General features: G+C 38.1%; 1 protein-coding gene across 15 annotated transcripts in view; it reads left to right on the forward strand.

The window, feature by feature from the left end:
- MSH3 (mutS homolog 3) overlaps window positions 1–16,398 on the forward strand; it is a 197,439-nt gene that overhangs the window by 88,623 nt on the left and 92,418 nt on the right. For 7 of the 15 annotated variants that reach the window (XR_014838120.1, XR_014838121.1, XR_014838122.1 and 4 more), the window contains 2 exons: window positions 6,514–6,646; window positions 15,394–15,581. Coding sequence is in view for 4 of the 15 variants with exons in the window: in XM_085013912.1 (XP_084870038.1) it covers window positions 6,514–6,646; window positions 15,394–15,581 (321 nt within the window). In the remaining 11 variants the exon portion in view is untranslated. Of the gene's footprint in view, window positions 1–6,513; window positions 7,403–7,480; window positions 8,008–8,454; window positions 9,850–15,393; window positions 15,582–16,398 lie in introns of those variants that run through there. The other 8 variants (XR_014838129.1, XR_014838126.1, XR_014838123.1 and 5 more) reach the window with 8 other exon arrangements.

Genomic DNA, 16,398 nt, shown 5'->3' on the forward strand with positions numbered 1-16,398 from the left:
CTACACATGACAGTAAGTCAGAGATAAAAACCCTATAGAGAGTAAGAGAGCAAAGAAAGCTCACCTATAAAGCAATGGAAATTACATAACTGATTTGATTACTAATTTCTTTACCCATTCTGGTCCTCATTTGCCTCTTTTGACAGTGTCTTTTGGACTTGTTGTATATTTTTTACCATTCAGCTCCACACCCCATGAAGCTTGGCAGCTTGTATGTCTCTTCCTATCATCTGTTGTTTCTATTGATTCTTACTCATCTGGTTTCTTTTTATGCTTGAATGCTTGGTTATCTTTGTGTACTGGTTATATTATTTGGAAATTTTTTTTTTTTTTTTTCTTTTTAGGGCCACACCCACAGCACATGGAAGTTCCCAGGCAAGGGATCAAATCGGACCTGCAGCTGCCAGCCTACACCATAGCCACAGTGACCCAGGATCCAAGCCACGTCTGCAACCTACGCCATACAGCTCATGGCAACACCGGATCCTTAACCCACTGGGTGAGGCCAGGGATCAAACCCGCATCCTCACGGATGCTAGTCAGGCTTGTTAACTACAGAGCCACGACAGGAACTCCTATTTTTAAGAATAACAGAAGAGAGCAGCACTATTCTTATAGCCAAGACATAGAAACAACCTAAGTGCCCATCACCAGACAGTTGGCTTAAGAAAGTGTGGTTTATGTATACAATGGATTATCAGTCATAAAAAGTGCAGCAAGGTGAATGGACCTAAAGAATATTATTCGTAGTCAAGTAAGTCAGAGAAAGACAAACACTATATGCATCAGTTATATGTGAAATCTAAAAATAGTGCAAGGAAATCTATATATACAGAAACAGATACACAAACATAGAAGACAGACTTATGGTTACCATAGAGAAAAGGGAGGGAAGGAGAGGCAAATTAGAGATAAGAGATTAACAAACTACTATATTTAAATATAGAAAAGGAACAAGGTTTTACTATATAGCACAGGAAATTACATTCAGTATCTTGTAATAATTTATGGTGAAATATAATCTTAACAAAACCTGAATCACCTTGCTCTATACCTGAGGCTAATGAATGAATGAATGAATGAATAAATAAATAAAATGAGAGCTAAGATTTTTGTGTTTTCTTCCAAAAACACTTTTTGTTTGCTTTGGGCAGATTCTTGGTGGTACTTCTAATCTGGGAACATCCTAAGTCAAGTTCAGTGTTTGACATGTTTAAATTCATCCAAATGATGCTAACGTAGATTACTTTTACTCTGAGGCCAGCTCATATTTATAGCAGATTCTTCTGGCATGTCTTTTTAGTGCAAAAGTGGCTTTGACTGCTGAATTATTTCTTTGGGTTCTTGTTTTCTTTCAGACTTTGGTATAGTTGTTCCTTACCATTTTGTTAGTCCTTTGATGCTTTCGTGAACATGTTTTTATGTTTTGTTTGGTTTTTTAAATTGTCCTCAGTGGGAGGGATGATTTGAAAGTACCCATTTCCATTATTACCAAAACCAGAAATCATATTCATGCTCTTTTCAAAGACTCAGGTTTGAGGCCTGAACTAATAATGGGAGGTAGTAGCTGTCAGAAAATTGTTCTATTTAATATTCTGCAAAGGGTGAATTGCCTCTTGGTAAAATGACGCCTCATTTGAACATGAGTAATAAAATCTGTAAAAGCTTGTTGGGTGATTTACAATTTGCAACAAAATAAAGGCTCAGAAGAGCTCTTTAGAATGTAATTTCATAAATAAAGTAAACCCTTTCTTAGCATGATCTTTGCAGAAGGCATCACATTGCGTCTCATTACCCAAGTTACCCCTTCTTCCATCTCTCTCCCTCCCTTATCTAATCATTCACAACTCCTGTTAATTTTACCTCTTTGATATCTCTTGAAACTGTGTGCTCTTTCTATTGCTGTATCTTTTGCCTGAGTTCCGACATCAGCATCACTCTCCTGTGTTACTGAAACAGCCTCTCACCTGTCTTTGGGCCACTCTTCTTAGGTCCTTTTTGACATCAGCCACTGGTGGCTCCCCTTGCTCTCAGGATAAAGTCAAAGCTCCTTTGTGGTCTGCGTTACCAACACGACCAGGTTCCTGCTTACCTTTCTAGCTCATACTATCACACTTTCACTCTCCATCTTTTGTTTTTGCAGTGAGTGCTTTGTAAGTGCTCAGTACTTGTTCATCAAATGAATGAATGAATGGTATATGTGAAAGGCGTAGGTAGGTAGATTCAAGTAATGAACAGTAGGCCCTAGGAGAAAGCCTGTGATTCATGTATCTACCAGAAAGCTCTTTAGGTACTTGGTTTAGCCACATTGCATGGCTGTGTTAATGTCTGAATTTAGTTTATTCATTCTATTTATTTATTTATTTAGGCTGTGCCTGCAGCATGTGGAAGTTCCTAGGCCAGGGATCAAACACACACCACAGCAGTGACCTGAGCTACAGCAGTGACAGTACCAGATCCTTAACCTTCTGTGCCACTAGGGAACTCCTAGTTTACTCATTGTATACCATCTGTCTTTAGCAAACCTAGCAAACCTTTCACTAGAAAATTGGACCAAACCACACTGTCTTCCCAATGTTTTATCTTTTTCTTCTCAAATAACCTCATGTTAGAATTACAGAGTCATCCCCACAAATGGCAACCAGTGGGAACAGATTCATGTCCTTACTCTGGCAATAGCCGTAGGTGACAGAGTTTCTGAGTGACAGCCACACACAACAGATTCTGGTGTCATCACTCCGCTCATCTTTATATGTGACGCCCACATTTTGTCTTTGGCTCTTTGTCATTCCCAGGACCTCAGGTCCATTGTTTCTTGTCATATGGAATGAAATAAATGACTCAGATGTCCTCTTTTAATTTGTTCAGAATGTATCATGTGGTAAAATCAATTATAGACTACTCTAAGGCATCTTGGAATAATATCTTTTATCATCCTTTCATTAGCAGTCTACTTCCTGTGTTGTTGACTGTCGCAATCACCAGATCACTCTCATTGACTGCACCAAAATAATTGCTTTCTATTTTGGTGGTCTGATGTATTATTGTATTATAGTTATTTGGAAAATGTTCTTACTAATTAAAGAACATTTGTAAGGTATACCAACGACTTTACTTAAAAAGCTTGATTAAAATTTCTATTTATTCATTTGCATTCTGATCTGTTTATAGAAAATAAAAGTGGAATTTTAGCGGCTTAATGATGAGAAATTCGTGGTTAACGGTGCCACACACCATCTCACCCTCTCTGCCCATGTCAGACATCTGTAATCGATCATGCTATTCTTTTTTTTTTTTTTTTTTTTTTTTTCCAGTAGTATTCTTTTTTAATGCAGCCTACTGACCAATCTCATCAGGGACTTCAAGTCTGACTGCCAGTCAGATTTAGCACTTGAGATCCCAGGACTAGCTTCCCTTATATAATCCTCCCTTGTTCACTTTGCACAAAGTACCTTTTGGCATATCTATACCTTAAGGCTTGTCTGAACGTAATTATTTCTGAGCTTGTATTTTGGGTGCTATTTCTCTTTCCCCTAGGCTGTTCTTTGTGGTACCTACCAAAAACCTTTTTAACAGATAAAGATTACTATAATATTGACCCTGATAATGGCTAAAGTGTATTGAGTAGTTTCTAGGTATTGGACACGGTGCTAAGTACTTAGTAAGTATTATTTCATTGAATTGTTGCAAAAACTCTGTGAGTTAGGGACCATTATTATTCCCATTTTATAGATGGAGAAACTAGGACAAAGCTAAATAACTGGTAAATGGTAGAACCTCAGTTTGAACTGAAGTTACTTACCTTCTTAGCTTAAATTCTTAATCTTGAGCTATTGCCTTCCTAACAAGTGAAGCCTGGGTTAAAGCGGAAGTGAGTCATAGTTGGACATGCTTTTGTCTGTGCTGTCACTAAACTAAAATAAAAACACTACCTTTATATTTTCCCAGAAGATATTTTATAAAAAGTTTTCTGGAAGGCTTAAAATATGATGTAGGTTTTTAAAACCTCTTTTGTTTTATCTTTCTGTATCTTGGACAACCTTTATAATTTTTGAGAGAGTAACTATCTAGCTGCCTTATACATTCACAGATGGCATTATTTTATCTGTCTTCATACCATCTGTAGCATCAACTTCGTGTATTTCAATTGGTGTCATCTTTCATTTACGCAGGAGTGAGTTATTCAAATAAAACCTCTTATTTGTATAGCATTTTGGGTAAATGGTAGGGTACAACATTGGTTTATTTTATCACAACAATCTTTTGCAAAGAAAATTTAATTTCTTATTTTTTCACCTCATCTTGATGTACTTTATAAGTAGTCTTTGGGATTGAATGGAATTCAGCACCTACCTACTGAGCACACATCATGATGTCAGAACCATGGAAACGAAAGAATGGATTCCTGTTCTCACCAAGCTGCCTAGTGGAACAGACAGTGGAGAAGTAATTGAGTTGTGAGTTCCACCACAGAAAGAAAACAGGGTGGTTGGAAATGTTGGCAAAGGATGAAATCTAGTCTAGTGGGTCTAGCTAGAAAGCCCTTTCAGAGGAGGAGCGAATGGGAGTTTGCCAAACAAAGTAGAAGCTGGTAGGCAGGAGGGAAGGGGACAAGAATCTTGAAGGCAGGGTGAGGAGCAAATGAGGAAGCCCTGACCGTGTCAGAGAACTTGGAGTGGCTGAGATGTTGGAAGAAGTTCAGTCTTACTGGAACATAGAGTGAGAGGAAGAGAGGGACAGGCGGTCTGAGGTGAGACTCGTGAGGTCAGCAGGGATCAGTTGTCCTACAGGTCAGTTAAGGATTCCGGATTTGAACCTAAGATTAATGGCAAGTCATAGGTGAGCTCAAAACAGAGGTTTGGTAAGAATAGATTTGGGTTCTAGGAAGACTGTTCAGGCTACAGTGTGGAAAGAGGGACAGAGGTGGATGTGGGGAGGGAAGTTTGGAGGCTGTTTTCAGAGTCTTTGTGAGAAATGATTTTTACATAGACTGGTGTAGTGGCAGTGGACTTGGAAAGAAGTAAATGGATTTAAGAGGCCACCCCACTAAGGATGGAAGAACTGGTCTGTGTGTCTACAAAGCTCTGGCGTGTTCTCCTTTGCCATGCTGAAACCAATGCCTGTTCAGAGGATGAGCCAGAGAAAAATGGAACAAAAAGGAGACCTGAAGTTAGTGTCTGTATTGTGAACAGACCTGATTTCACAGGGTAATTTTAAGGATAACAAAGATAAAAATACTCAAGTCAGTTAATTGCAAAATACTCAATTTGAGAGTCATCTAGGCAGGGTTCTGATGTAAGGTTTGCCCTGTTTGATAGCAATAGAACTTAGATAGCCAATTGTCTATGCAGTAGCTGATGTCCCCATTGCCCCCCAAATGTCAGTTCATTCTTTCATTTGCTTGCTTGTTGGTTCATTCATTGATTTAAAAAAAAACATTTACTGAGGGCCTGTTATCCACTAGCTATATTTGTTTATTTCTGTCTTTATTGCCAGTTATGACCATCATACCTAGTGTAGACCTTAGATGTTTATAGGTGCTGGATGGGCCATGTATCATTTAGTACACACTGAGTCAGGTTTCCATGTTAAGTTGACAGTATCTCACCATTTCTTCCCAAGTGGCTCGTGGCTTAGGGTGTAGCCATTGATAAAATGCTGCAGCCCTGGTCTCCTGATATTGTATGCTCTGCCCTTGCTGGTGCTGCTCCCAGCCTTTGCTCAGATTCAGTGTGCCTAATCACATTTCAGTCAAACAGTTGATCAGTTTAACCAACACCACCAAGTCTTCTATCAAAGCGCTTGGTTAGCTTAAGTGTTTTTTGACTGAGATGGCCAGTCATATCCGTCAGAGTAGAAAATTCAGTTGCCTGTTGTAAACCTATTATATTAGCCGGGTAATACAAGCAATAGTAGCTAATAAATTCTCAGTCTTAGTGGGTCAAACACAATAAAAGTTTTTGTTGTTGTTTTGTTGTCGAGGTTTTTGTTTGTTTGTTTGTTTGTTTCCAATATAAAGTGCATTTGATAGATGTGGGAGTGGAAGGTTTTCTGCTCTCTCACAGACCTGGGCTAATGGAATTAACTAGTGGCTCCCAGAATTGCCTGAAGATTACCATACAGTTGGCAGAGGGTGAGAGTCAGTGTGAAAGAGACGGAGATTTTTAATGGATTAGAAGTGGCTTAATCATTCCCACCCACATTTCATTGGCTAGAACATGGGTACCTGGCCACACCTCACTGCAGGGGAGGTTGGGAAATGTAGTCCGTATTCACCCTGGAGAAAAGGAAAACTTAAGGACCCTGTCTCTGCCCCATCAAGCCAATGACTTTCCTTGTATGGTACCTGCTCTTGGATTTTAATGGTAAGAGGCAGGGAAGGACCAGAGGTATGGAGAAAAAGTCTCCATTGTGCATTTCTAAGTGGCTGCTGTCATGGTGCAGGGCATTAGAGTAGGAAATGGCTACAGTCTGAGTTCCTCACATATCTGATAATTGCCTTTATTCTCACAGGGAGATAAATGCTCGACTTGATGCTGTATCTGAAGTTGTCCATTCAGAATCCAGTGTGTTTGGCCAGATAGAAAGTCATCTACGTAAATTGCCCGACATAGAAAGAGGACTCTGTAGCATTTACCACAAAAAAGTAAGTGTGATAGAAATCAAATCTTTTAAACCTGACAATGTTCTTCAGCTTGAGGACACCCGTTGTTAAAGGGAGAAACATCTCAGATTTTACTTTGTAAAATCTTGCAGGTAACATGAGAGAATCGTTAGAAATTTTAATTACACAAACTGAGGTTATTCCAATTTTTATGCTGTGAAAAGATTGCCCACTTCTGTTAACTAGAGCAACACGTAGAGGCCTTTCTATTACAATACATGATGTTTTCCTGTTTAAACTCAGTGTGGGCCATCATCAAAATAAGAAATTTACTTGTCTAGCTACTTTTACATAGAGATGCCTTATTTTCTTTGACCTCAGAACAACCTTTTTTTTTTTTTTCAGGGCTGCAGCCTTGGCATGTGGACGTTCCCACACTAGGGGTCTAGTCAGAGCTGTAGCCGCCAGCCTACGCCACAGCCACAACAACACAGGATCCGAGCCACGTCTACGACCTACACCACAGCTCATGGCAGTGCCCAATCCTTAACCCGCTGAGCGAGGCCAGGGATCGAACCCGCAACCTCATGGTTCCTAGTCAGATTTGTTTCCACTGCGTCACGACGGGCACTCCACAGAACAACTTCTTATTTGACTTAACTAAAGGAAAAATCTGCTAGTAAAGTATTTGTATTAATATGCAAACACATTTTCATATTGAAGCTAAGTAAAAAGCATTCTTTTGATTTTCATCACCTAAGCTTTACGGTTTAAGTTGTAACAATAACAAGAGAGGGAGTTCCCGTCGTGGCGCAGTGGTTAACGAATCTGACTAGAAACCATGAGGTTGCGGGTTCGGTCCCTGCCCTTGCTCAGTGGGTTAACGATCTGGCGTTGCCGTGAGCTGTGGTGTAGGTTGCAGACGCGGCTCGGATCCCGAGTTGCTGTGGCTCTGGCGTAGGCCGGTGGCTACAGCTCTGATTGGATCCCTAGCCTGGGGACCTCCATATGCCCCGGGAGCGGCCCAAGAAATAGCAAAAAGACCAAAAAAAAAAACCCCCCCCCCAAAAAAAAAAACAATAACAAGAGAGGTTTTCCACACTTAGAGAAATAACTTATTTTATCTTCAAAATCTGCCTAAAATAAAAAAAAATGACCAATTAGTTACATTTGTAACTGTTAATAAACTTACATTGTTTTACCTAGTGCAGGAGTCATTCACATACGTTAGACTCTGACTTTTGGAAAAAAACTTTATGAGGGAATTCCTTGGTGGTGCAGTGGATAAAGGATCTGGTGTTGTCACTGCTGTGGCTTGGGTACCATCTGTGGAACAGGTTCTGTCCCTGGCCCCAGAACTTCTGTATGCTGCAGACATAGCCAAAAAAAACAAAAAATAAAAATCCAGAAAAGCGAAAAGTAACAACAACAAAAAATAGTTTATGAGACTGAGAAGGCTTATTACCACCCTTACTGCTGGGAAATTATGTAAATTACTATCTATATATAATGCTATAGCAGCTTGCATCACCTTGCCTAAAATGATGATGCTAAGAAGAGGGTTAGTATCTTTCTAGTAAATGACAGAATTCATATTTATTTGTTTATTTATTTTTTGTCTTTTTGTCTATTTTAGGGCTGCATCCATGGCATATGGAGGTTCCCACGCTAGGGGTCTAATCGGAGCTGTAGCCACTGGCCTACACCACAGCCACAGCAACACAGGATCCGAGCCTCGTCTTTGACCTACACCACAGCTCACGGCAACGCCAGATCCTTGACCCACTGAGCAAGGCCAGGGATCAAACCTGCAACCTCATGGTTCCGAGTCGGATTCGTTAACCACTGAGCCACGACGGGCATTCCTACAGAATTCATGTTTAAACCACTGTCCCTGATTGGGTTCTTAGCGACTTTCATTTTTGGACACTACCATTTTTGATGTAGTAGCAATATTGAATACCATTGCATTTTTTTTCCTGGTTGTCCCTACACAAACAAAGTTTATTTTTTGAGCAAGTGTAAATCCTGGCTAATTTAATAATTCTTATTGTAGAACAATTTTTAATTGGTTTTTATATCTGTATAGTGGTAAATGAAGCAGTATATGCTCAACATATAACAGTTATAAAGAATATATTTAGAATTTTTTTTTTAATAGGGCCATTCCCACAGCATATGGAGATTCCCAGGCTAGGGATCTATTGTAACCACAGCTGCTGGCCTGTGCCACAGTCACAGCAATGCCAGATCTGAGCCGCAAGGGCAACCTACACCACAGCTTATGGCAACACTGGATCCTTAACCCAGGGATTGAACTCACAACCTCATAGTTCCTAGTTGGATTCATTTCTGCTGTGCCACGCTGGAAACTCCTAGAAATATTTTTGTAGAATGATTTTTATGTGCCTAAACGTTAGTTGTGACCTTTTTTTTTTTTTTTCTTTTTTTCTTTTTAGGGCCACACCTACGGCATATAGAAGTTCCCAGGCTAGGGGTTCAATCGGAGCTATAGCTGCCAGCCTATGCCACAGCCACAGCAGTGCCCAATCCATGCAGTATCTGCAACCTATGCCGCACCTTGCCACAATGCCAGATCCTTAACCCACTGAGCAAGGCCAGGGATCGAACCTGCATCCTCATGGACACTATGTCATGTTCTTAACCTTCTGAGCCACAATGGGAACTCTTTTGGCCAATTTTTCATTAGTCTTCTTTTAGGTCTTTCCCAAAGTGTTAATGACTAATAAGTTGTACTTAGGAGAATATTTGCATGCCCCAAAGGACTTACATAACTGTTCCATATGCTTCGGCTAAATTTTGAAAAGAAAGAACAAGCCGAAATTGGGAAATCCTAAACCTCAGGAAAAAAATGTGTGAGTTGGTTATGGGGTTGGTAGAGTCTGTTGTACTTACCACTGCTTGGTGCTCTGTGTTTTTTGCTGGCAATACAGAGGCTGTCCTAGTAGTTGAGTTTTACCATTGACTTTTTTGAGGTTACAGAGTGAATATCAAACCATTTGTTATTTTGTTTGACCTTGACTCAGTGGCTGACAATCAGTGCTTATTATCCTTCATCAAGCAGTGAATCTCCAAACACCTTGCCTTCACTACTTGATAGGCTTCATTGAGATGTTAGAGACTTTTGGAAAATTGGAGCAAAGCTGAAAAAAATGATCAACTGCTAATCAAAAGAGCCAAGTCAAAGTATCCATCCCATCAAGATGGTATCATCATTTATGCTGACATGATTTCTGTTATGGCCTGCTGCTTCTCTTTACACCGTACTTTGATGTTTGCATTTTGTAGGTTTTAAAATCCTGGTATATGTCAGAATCTAATTCTTCTTTTTAAAATTGAGGTATAATCAGGTATACAATGTAATGATTGGAGATATACATACATAGATATGAATGATCACCAAATAAGTCTAGTTAGCATCTTTCACCATGCATAGCTACAGTGCTTTCTGTTTTCTTGTGATGAGAACTTTTAAGATCTAGTTGAAGCCACTTTTACATATACAACGATAGTAGCGAGTGTGGTCTCTTTGCTACACATCGCCAGGGCTTATTTATTTTAAAACTGGAAGTTTGTGCCTTTTGACCACCTTCACCTATTTTGCCCACGTTTCTTCCCCCTGCAATGACTAATCTGTGCTCTGTATCTATAAATTCAGGGTTTTTTTGTTTGTTTGTTTGTTTTAAAAAATCTGCATATAAGAAGAGATCATATGCTATGGAATCTAATTCATTTTATTTTTTATTACTCAAATGAATTTGGAATCTAATTCATTTTAAAAGTATCCAATATGCAGAGCAGGAGTGACTTTTAAGAGTTTCAAACTAGGAGTTCCCGTCGTGGCTCAGTGGTTAACGAATCCGACTAGGAACTATGAGGTTGCGGGTTCGATCCCTGGCCTTTAAGGATCTGGCATTGCCGTGAGCTGTGATGTAGGTCATAGACGCAGCTTGGATCTGGTGTTGCTGTGGCTCTGGTGTAGGCCTGAGGCTACAGCTCTGGTTCGACCCCTAGCCTGGGAACCTCCATATGCTGTGGGAGCGGCCCAAGAAAAGGCAAAAAGACAAAAAACAAAAAAACAACAAAAAAAAGAGTTTCAAACTCTGCTGAAAGAACTTATGACTCACTGAGAAGCAGTTCCTTGTTGCTGTTTCAATGTTTACAGAAAGAATGTGCCTAAAGAATGATTTGAAAAGTGAAGATTAGAAATGATTTGGTAACAGACCAACTTTAGGAAGTCTGAATACTTTAAACCAAATTTGTATAGTTTAGTTAGTGGGCTCTTGGAACATACCATCCAACATATGTCTGTTCTTTATCGTTAGATTACTCTAAATAAGTTTTTGCTGTATGCACCAAATGGTGAGTGATATCCTGGGTACAGACTGTGCCAATTCAGTTATGTGAAATTCATAAAATGGTAAGAAACACTGTTGGGCTGCTGTGCAAGTGGTGAGCCTAGGCCATCTGTCAGTGCTGAAAGTGCTGTGGAATAGGCACAAATAGGTATTTTTATGATGATAATAATAGAGGATACCAAGTGGGCTGACTCGGAAATAAAATAAACATTTCTTTTGGTAGTAAACTTCAAATTTAAATCTTTGAAAATTGTGCTAGTCATAGGAATTCATATTAACTGCTCAATAACGATTTTGTAAGAAAGTGATACATAACTGCTAAGGATGGTGAATGCATTTAAAGGATTATAGCACTTAGTAAATGTTGAAAGGAGAATGTTTCCAGAATTTTGTAGGCGACAATAGTTTCTAGTCTAGCCAGACTGCTGCAAGCCCAGAGGCATGTTTTCCGTATGGAGCTTTGGCTGGGGTTCTCCCAGGCCTGCAGTGACCTGTCCTTGCACTTGTGCGTGTTTTGTAAAGCTCTTCCACAGAGAAGCTTGCTGCCAGAAATGGGGTTGAACATGAGTGACTCTAGGAGCAACTGCTTACCCTTATCCTCAGCTTTCTTGGCAGCACCATTGAGTCATTTTGCCTACGGAATTTGAGAGCAACCTGCCATGGGCACTTGGGACTTAACTGCAAGCACTTCTGGTTTTCACCTTGCTTCTGTTGCTTACTTAAACTTTTTTTTTTTTTTTTTTTTTACTACTCAAATGAATTTATCACATCTGTAGTTGGATAATGATCATAACAATCCAATTTTACAGTATTTCCATCCCATAACCCAAGCACATCCCTCCACCCCCTAAACTGTCTCCATTGCTTACTTAAACTTTATATCATATTAGAGTGTGAAAAATCAATCCCTTTCTTGTCTGTCCAATTAGAATAATCGTAAGAGATTATTATTTCAAAATTCTGTTGAAACTGTTAATTGTTTGCTCCTTGCTTTATTGGAATATGTCATTAAATGACTCTTGACCAATTCTAGGCTGTAAATTATTTCTAGGCTCCACATTGATACAAACAGCTGCTTCCTGTGTGTGTCTTTCCCAGCAAACCATAGCCTTCCTGGAGAAGAGGTGTTGTATAATATACTTTGAACTCAGCTTTGGTTCAGTTGGACCTAGAGTCTTGTTTTTTTTTTGTTTTTTGTTCTGTAAGTTACTTCATTCCTTGTAGTTAGTAATTGTCTTTCTTATATTCATTTATTATATATACTGTTTATAGGTACTTACTAACTCAAGCCTACATTGTCCTTTTATCTCAAGATATTTATCTTCATCAAATATTCTGATAGTTTCATTTTCTTGAGCCTTCCTACCTGATCCAACCTGGATTGCTTGTCCTCTGTACCTGTTGACTAGCTTATCATAGATTCCCTTTAATTTCCCTTGAATTGAATCTTGTGTTTTCTGTGATCCATGATGTCCTCTTGGTTCATTCCTTCACTTTGGTGGAGTACATTCTCTTGAAGCATCCTGAGGAAGGGTATTGGAGGTAAGTTTTGAAACACCAATGTTTGGAAATGCCTTTTTTCTACTCTCACGTCTGATTGGTAATTTAACTAGAAATAAAATTCTAGGCTATAAATTGTTTCCTTTTAGAATTTTGTGTTGCTTCATTGTCTTTAATGGCTCCCACTATTATTGTTAAATAGTCTGATGTGATATTGATTTGTATTTCTTTGGCTTTTTTTCTTTCTTTCCTTCTTTTTTCTCTCCCTCTGGAAATGGAAGATTTTCTCTTTGTCCCCAGTATTCTAAAATGTTATGATGATTTGCCATGATTTGGCTCTATTTTCACCTATTGTGTTGGGCCCTTTCAATCCGACAACAAAGTTGTGCAAAATTTTTCTGAATTTGTTTTTTAAGACTTCTTTCTTTCTTCAACTCTATTATTTGAGTTGATTGAACCTGTTGGACTGATGATCTAACTTTCTTTTGTATTTTCCATCTCTTTACACTTAGGCTTTATCTTCTTGGAAATTTTATCACCTTGACCTTCTACCTCTTTTTGTGAATTTTTCATTTCTACTGTCATGGTTAATTTCTGAGAATTTTTTGGTTGTTGTCCTCTGAATGCTGCTGCTTTTTTTTTTTTTTTTTTTAAACTTGACATTCTTGTCTCATGATTGCAGTATTCTCTGTTTAACTGAGAATATTGTTAATTTGTTTTTTTTTTGGCAGATGTTTTCTTCTATCTCTACAGGCTCTATTCTCACTAGTATTTGTTGGTTTGTTTGTTTTTTTTTTTAATACATTTTATTGGATATAGTTGAAGTTGTGTTAGTTTTAGGTGTACAACAAAGGAAATCAGCCATATATATATATGTATATATAAAATCTCCATTCCTTTTCAGATTCTTTTCCCATATAGGTCAGCATACACCATTGCATAGTTTACCTAGTACGAGTCTTCTTACACATGGTTTTTTTCAGTAAATACATGCTCTAGTCCTGCAGAATCCATGGTTGGTTGAATCCAGTGATGTGGAACTAGATGCAGAGGGCCCCCTGTACAGTTATACTTGGATTTTCCACTGCATGAAGGGTTGGCACCCCTGACCCCATGTTGTTCAAGGGTCAGCTGTCGTCTTCTGTAGGATAGGAGAGTGGGGGATTGAGGGATTTAATTGCTGCTTAATTCACTTTCAACCAATTGTTTTCTGTTTTCCCAACTCCCCTAACCCCAGGTTCTGCTACCAAAGATAATCTGTGCTACCAGTTTCTGAGTCTTTTAGGATTCTGGGTGTAACTCAAGTCGGATCCTAATTTTCCTCGTGGCCAGCTTAAGATTCAAATATCTTGAGTCTTCTAAGTCAATTACCACTTATTCTTTTACTTTGCAGCTTCTAAGGGATTGTTGCTACTGTTTTTTTCTCCTAGTTATTCTTGAGATTTTTTGCTTTCTTTAAACAATCTTGGATTCTAGCTTCAAGATAGAGTGAAATTAGACACACATGTTCAGCCCATTCTCTATCCAAAGCTCCAAGTTATTCATGTTCTGTTACAAAATTGCAACAGTATACAGGGATATAAAATAAAGAATAGAAAGTTTCTTTACTACCCTGTATACCCACTACCCAGAGGTAACTAGAGTAAGTTACATGTGTACCCTTCCTGAAAGTTTGTATTTATATTTTTATTTCTATAGAAAAATGTATATGAAGAGCCACAAATGGAATTTTACTGCATAAATACATATATGGTATATAGTGTAAACATATGCTATGTATATTTAATATATGTTGAAATTACGGAGTTCCTAATCAATCTGTATGTCAGTATGTACAGATGTCTTTGTTTTCAAACTGTTTTATAGAGTATTACATTAAATGAGTTTTTCCTAATAAGATCTCAATTGCTGAATGTTTCTTTCTTATTCATTTTTTAAATATTATTACCAGCACTGCTGCTCTCCATATTCAGATACACATATGTTTTCCCTATTTGCTAAAGTATGTTTTTAGTTAAATTCTTAAGAATGGAATTGTTTCGTCAAAGGGTTTATGCACTTTTTATTATAAATATGTGCCAGACTGCTCTTCAAGAATCTTATGTCTCTGCTAATAGTATAAAAGTGTCATTTTTCACACCCTATGTGACTTAGCTATTATCAAACTTTTAAATCTTTGACAGTCTTATAAGTAAAAAAAGGGATATGGTCATTTTAATTTGCTTGTCCTTATTATCTATGAAGTTAATCATATGTTTATTGGACATTTTTTTCCTGCGAGCTGTGCATTCAGTTCATGTAGCTACTCTACTATTCTTTGGATTATTCATCTTTTCCATGTGTATTTGTAAAACATTATATTGAGAGAATTTTGACCTTTATCTCATGTATTTTGCAGGTGTTTCCCCAGGATTGTTCTTTTTTATTTGTAACATTGTTTACTGTACTTTTATTGAATGGTCAATATATTTTACTTTTTATTACTATTTTTTTATTTAATAATTTTTATTTTTTTTCCATTATAGCTGGTTTACAGCATTTTGTCAATTTTCTACTGTACAGCAAGGTGACCCAGTCACACAAACACATACACATTCCTTTTTCTCACATTATCATGCTCCATCAAAAGTGACTAGACGGTCAATATATTTTACAATGAAAAAATACTGAAAAATATTGGCTTTCCTACCCCTGACTCAAATTATTTTCTTTATAGCTTTGAAATATTACCTTACAAAGCCTTTAAGCTATTGATGTATCATTTAGGAGGTATCAGCAATACCTAATTTCAGTTAACTGATTTATACAATAAATTAAGATTTTCTTTTATTCTAACTTTAAAAAGACCTCTAAATTTCATTTTCACATTATCTTATGCTGTTCAGATAAAAAAAAAATTCCTATTTTCAGTGTTCTACACAAGAGTTCTTCTTGATTGTCAAAACCCTGTATCACCTGAAGTCAGAATTCCAAGCATTAATACCTGCTGTTAATTCCCACGTTCAGTCAAACTTGCTCCAGACCTGTCTTCTAGAAATTCCTGAACTCCTCAGTCCAGTGGAGCATTACTTGAAGATATTGAATGAACAGGCTGCCAAGTAAGTAGCAGGCCATTGGTTCTTCATTCCTAGCAGTGTAAGTAATGTATTTGCCATTTAGTGTGGATACTTAAGCTTCCCTAGAAGTAATGGTAGAGGTTGCATGTAAAACTAGAAATGTGATTGGATACTAAAGGCTCTATATTACGGCAGGAAATAACACTTAGTGTTTAGGTACTTCCATTGTATAAATGTGGTACTTTTCCAGGTAGCAGATGATGAAAAGATAAAGTCCAGGCTGAGTAAATAGTAGAATTAATTTAATTAATTTATTTTTTTGTCTTTTTTTGCCTTTTCTAGGGCCACTCCCGCAGCATATGGAGGGAGGTTCCCAGGCTAGGGGTCTAATCGGAGCTGTAGCCACATGTCTATGCCAGAGCCACAGCAATGCAGGATCCAAGCCGCGTCTGCAACCTACACCATAGCTCATGTCAACGCCAGATCCTTTAACCCACTGAGCAAGGCCAGGGACCGAATCCGCACATTCATGGTTCCTATTCGGATTCGTTAACCACTGAGCCATGACGGGAACTCCAATAGTAACAGTTTATTAATCCAAAAATAGTTGGCAGTTGGCACTCTGTGTTTATTTGCTAGTTATTCGGGGAGGGTCTGCTTTATATCCAGACATTGCAGAAGCAACATTATCCTTTAAGAGGTAGTCAATTTGCAGTTCATTCCACAGAGAACTCTATATAAGAAAAAAGATGTGATGATATTTATGTTTGTGTTTATTTTCTGAATATACAACAAATGTTGAATTTCATTTCGTAGTTTCACCATGATAATCATGAATTTGAAAAATGAAAATGATGTT

The sequence above is a fragment of the Sus scrofa genome, chromosome 2, assembly GCF_054392235.1.
Source record: "Sus scrofa isolate SSC_HxYL_T2T_F1_AM1 chromosome 2, Sscrofa_HxYL_maternal_Yorkshire_Landrace_v2.0, whole genome shotgun sequence".
Classification (NCBI taxonomy): Eukaryota; Metazoa; Chordata; class Mammalia; order Artiodactyla; family Suidae; genus Sus; species Sus scrofa.